This window comes from Lolium rigidum, chromosome 2 (genome assembly GCF_022539505.1).
Source record: "Lolium rigidum isolate FL_2022 chromosome 2, APGP_CSIRO_Lrig_0.1, whole genome shotgun sequence".
Classification (NCBI taxonomy): domain Eukaryota; kingdom Viridiplantae; phylum Streptophyta; class Magnoliopsida; order Poales; family Poaceae; genus Lolium; species Lolium rigidum.
In genome coordinates this window covers 227,061,377-227,066,381 of record NC_061509.1, presented here as the reverse complement: position 1 = coordinate 227,066,381, position 5,005 = coordinate 227,061,377, and the positions used below count along the sequence as shown (strand labels likewise).

Here is a 5,005-nt window from a genome sequence, read left to right as displayed (position 1 = left end):
ACCAAGGTACCTTCCTTTTTGCCGTCAATATCGTTTGGAATGCGATCAAAATTGAAACTGAAATTGAAATAATGTGATGAAAGAGCTTTACGCAAGCAACATGGATTAATGAAGAACACAGCCAGTTAATGGCATCCAAGGATTTTGCAAAAGTTCCTAGCACCATACAACGTTTACAGATTTTTCAAAAGACTCACCTCAAAATCGAAATTCCAGTACTAAAACCTAAAAACTAATTATCTCATTAGAATTGTAACGCGAAAATTTCCAACCCTTACACTAACTGCAGTTGCTCCCTACGCGCATCAACAAACGATTCAGAAGAAACAACCGGACGACGAACGGATCAATCACGAGCTCTTGGTCCCCATCATGGCCTTGAACTCGTCGAAGGAGATGAGGCCGTCGCCGTCCTTGTCTACCCCGGCTATCATCTCGGAGCACTTCTCGACCGTCAGATCCTCGTCGGGGAGCACCCGTCGCAGCGCTCTGAACAGCTCCTCCGCGGTGATCATCCCGTCCCCGTTCTCGTCGTACTCCTGGAAAGCCATGCGTAGCGCGTCAGACTCCCCGTCGTCCAGCAGTGCCCCGAACTCCTCGATGCTGATGAACCCGTCCCCGTCGCTGTCCACCGCGGCGACCATCTCCTTCGCCTCCGCGGTCGTGCACCTGCGCAGCTTCTGAATCTCGGAGGCCGAGATGCGGCCATCAGCGTCAGCGTCGAAGCTCTTGAAGACACGCATGAGCTCTGTGTCGGCGTCCTTTGCTGCTTTCGCAGGCACGCAAGCCTGAGGAGCCAGCGGGCGTGGCTGGGAGAGGCGGCGGCTGGAGGAAGAATCAGCGGAGACGGCTTGACCCATGATCGATCGAGGTGGGTTCCGTCCCGGCTAGCTAGGGCGTGCGTTTCCTTGTGTTCTTGGGTCTGGTGTTTTAGGCTTTTTGGTTTGGGCCATGGGGTTTAATTTCATTTATATATAGGGCTGTAACCACGTGAGTTTTGATTGAATCGGACACGCGAGAGGCTAGGTCTCTCAATACGTGCCCTTGCGCATATGCCATATGGTAACATTGTTTCCGTGTCTGTCTATACCAAAGACAAGTTACGAAACATGCCAGTATTAAACTAGATATATCCGTATTCACTTATTTCTGAATGGAAGGAGCACCATATTTTTCTCGACCTGTTTTGGAATTTCTTAGCCGTGCTGCACACAAAATCGATATCCCCTCTTCAAAATATGAATATAAGTATATCGCGCACATTCTCAAAATAAAAATTGCACACGCCTTTGAATCATGTAGATGCATTTTAGTACGTACATACATACACATCTAGAGAAAGTTGAGTCACTTATTTTCGAAGAAATGTTATACTACATTGTGCCACACGTTTATTTGATTTTTAGTGGGCTATTGGCCGAAAGAAAGATACACATATTTGGTTTGACAAGTTGTACCGGCTGGTCAGGTTCAATATGTCACAATGCAAGCATGGTGCCTAAGGAGCATGATGTTTACTTGAGCAGATTTTGCACCATACATGGAAAAGGAGCCGACCCCCAGCCCTACCTGCCCCCGACCCTAGGTCTCGCCGCCGGCCGTGGGCCTCCTCCCCTGCCCCCCTTCCTGCCACCGCCAGAGGTCCCGACGGGCAAAGCTCGCGCGGCGACGGCGGTGATAGGGACTTCTCTGTGCGTGGATGCGGTGGCTTCAGGTTCCGGCGGCGGTGGTGCGTGGCACGGTGGCGAGGTGCTGCAGGCTCCCGGCGGTGTGCGTGTTTGACGACGACGCCCCTGGCTCGGCCGCCTCGCAACAGAGGCGCTCCTGAGGTGCGACAGTGAGCTCCGGGCCTGCTCGGGCCCAGATGGGCTTGGGCGGGCCAGTGTTTTTGCCCGCGGCTGCAAGCATGTGCGGTGGTGGCGCCGGTAGCTCTTGTCCGCGGCGGCTGGCTGGCACCGAGGTGGTGCGGGCGGCGGCAGTTTAGGCTTCGGTGGCCGTGGTAGTGCCGGTGATGGTCGACGCCCTTCTCCTACACCGGTGTTCCTCTCCTCTCGGTGGTGTTGGCTCAAACTAGTGGCTTTCATCTCCGCCCTCCATTTTCTAGTCCATCTTCGGGCAGTGCTATGAGCATGGTGTTCGCCCAGGCGAAAGTCCAGCTTGGCGGAGGCCAAACTAAGCACGACGACGCCTGCGGGTGCCGTTTCCTTCTTGAAGGTGTGTTCATGGTCTTCACTGTCCCCCCTCCTATCAGATGCCGGGGAGAACCCTAGGTCTGGCGACCAGACCGGGCGGCACCACGGTGCCGTCATCTTCTTGAAGACGTCGTCTTGGTAATCAGGGAAGGGGCCGATGCGACATTTGGAGTCCGCGGGCATTGATGCGCTACTGACGTTGGCTGGTGCCCTGAGTTTGTGCTTCGGGGTGCAATGTACGACATGGCGACACTTCCTCTTTGGCGTCTATCCCGAGTCCATCCGGACCGTGCCACCTCCTCGCCGACTCTCTAGGCTTATGAGGGGATGTACATTGGTCTGGTTGCCTTGGAGTCGAGGTCATGACATGGGGTGTCTTGCTTGGTTCATGACGCGGTCCTAAAGCCTTGTGCTCCTCTTCTCGCCACTCGTGGTGGAGTTGGGCAAGGCGAGTCGTTTATCATTAGGTTTGTAGACGGTGCGTTGTCTGCCGCTTGGCGTTGTATCATGGAGTAGCGTTGTATCGTGGAGTGGAGTTGTAGCCTTCGTGGCATTGTTCCGGTTCCGGCCGTCTTAGCCTTTCTTCTATATGATTAATACACCTTCGTGGTGTATTCCCGAGCAGATTTTGTCACATATGAGTAAAATGGACGTTGGAGGAGTTGTGAATGCAATCCTCATCTTTTACCGAGACTACAATTATCAGCCAAACTCAAATTCACTGAAATCTCACACTCAATAATCAAATTATTTGGATTATGGGGCTTCATATACAAGCATAAGCATGAAGAGGAATGGGAAATCAGAGACAAGATGGGAGATAGGATGCTACTGTGCTGTTTTGTTCTCAACCTATTAGGGGCGCGTTTGGTTGCCTGGGCCGATTTGCTGCATGCCTGCGCCAGCGAGATGAGAGGCATTGCGCGTTGCGAACGGGCCATGGGCCACTTTCGGCCGGTCGTTTGGTAGCCTGTGAGCCCTTTTGCGCGCCGGAGAAGGAACTCAGGCCCCATCGTTTGGTTGCCCGTTTCCAGCCCATTCTTCCCAGGTCGTGCAGCCCACAACCTGTTTGGTTGCAGATAGCTCAGTGTTGTGGTAACCCCTTCACTTTGAGTGGTGAGTTTATCCAGTACTGAATAACAACACACATGAGATTCAGTTCATCAGAAAAGATGCTGGTACTACACAGCAACTACTACTTAGTGGGCGATGCATCACGAATGAAGCAACTACTTCGTGATGCATCACAGGTTCGTCACGAGGGGTTAGTATATACCACCTCGAACAAGTTCATCATTACAAACTGGAGATCAGGTTGTAGCAAGTCCTAGCTAATGGAGGGATACAAGATCACCTCCCAAAATCAGCGGTTCATGACGAAGGAAGTAGAAGCAATAAGCAGGAAACTGGTTGCAGAGCCAGGTCCTAAGCCAGCTCCACCTCTCCGGTGGCTGTAGCTTACGGTAGACGCCATACTCGGCTTCATTGTCTGCAATGAAGTCGATATCCCTGACCAGCAAGTTAGGCTGGAACAGCTGCGCCTTGCAGATGAACCGGGGAGTGAAGATCGTCTTCATCTGAGCGTAGTTACTGATTGGAATGCCGATGTACTGACGGTGCTTCGGCTACCGCTGCAATCGACAAGGAACACCTGTAAGCGTACACGACATTGACATGTATATACTTTGAGATCTATGCAAGAGCTCAATGAGGATTCGTACCAGGATGTACTCCTCCGCCGCCCCTTCATCACCTCCGTAGAAGCAGCAAAAAGCTTCGCTCCAGTCCAGAATGCGATCGGATTTCATCTTCGTGATGACGCTCCACTTCGTCCTCCAGTTTCTGATGTGGTTGTACAGCTGAAGAGTGGTGACATGTACCCCGGCGAATGCAAGAACATCCGATGCTACCTTCTTCATCTGCTCCTCCTTGAATCCCATGTTGGAGCAGACGCCGCTACGGACGAGCTGAACCAACCGGTTCAGCACAAACTTTGATAGCTCAGGTTTCCAAACCATGGCTGGTTTGCTTACTATCAGAGATGGCTGAGCATTCACACTTGCCGTAGATAGATCAGGGGAGCCTAAAGGTATGATCGCCTGATGGCGTGTATTTCACACGTTCGTTGGGCAACCCCAAGAGGAAGGTATGATGCGCACAGCAGCAAGTGTTTCCTCAGAAAGAAACCAAGGTTTATCGAACCAGGAGGAGCCAAGAAGCACGTTGAAGGTTGATGGCGGCGGGATGTAGTGCGGCGCAACACCAGGGATTCCGGCGCCAACGTGGAACCTGCACAACACAACCAAAGTACTTTGCCCCAACGAAACGAGTGAGGTTGTCAATCTCACCGGCTTGCTGTAACAAAGGATTAACCGTATTGTGTGGAAGATGATTGTTTGCGGAGAAAATAGTAAAACAAGTATTGCAGCAGATTTGTATTTCAAGTATTAAAAGAATGGACCGGGGTCCACGGTTCACTAGAGGTGTCTCTCCCATAAGATAAAAGCATGTTGGGTGAACAAATTACAGTCGGGCAATTGACAAATAGAGAGGGCATAACAATGCACATACATGTCATGATAAGTACGAGTGAGATTTAATTGGGCATTACGACAAAGTACATAGACCGCCATCCAACTCGCATCTATGCCTAAAAAGTCCACCTTCAGGTTATCGTCCGAACCCCTTCCGGTATTAAGTTGCAAAGCAACAGACAATTGCATTAAGTATGGTGCGTAATGTAATCAATAACTACATCCTCGGACATAGCATCAATGTTTTATCCCTAGTGGCAATAGCACAACACAACCTTA

At 51.3% G+C, this 5,005-nt stretch overlaps 1 protein-coding gene across 1 annotated transcript; it reads right to left on the bottom strand.

Moving 5' to 3' along the window:
* Positions 1 to 350: 350 nt before the first annotated feature.
* LOC124688253 (probable calcium-binding protein CML20) lies at positions 351 to 860 on the bottom strand. The gene has a single exon (XM_047221954.1). It carries the CDS (start codon positions 858 to 860, stop codon positions 351 to 353), a length of 510 nt encoding a protein of 169 aa, XP_047077910.1.
* Between the last annotated feature and the right edge of the window lie 4,145 nt (positions 861 to 5,005).

What these genes read in the sequence shown, in the direction of transcription:
- LOC124688253 (XM_047221954.1), bottom strand. Translation starts at nt 860, where the DNA reads ATGGGTCAAGCCGTCTCCGCTGATTCTTCCTCCAGCCGCCGCCTCTCC.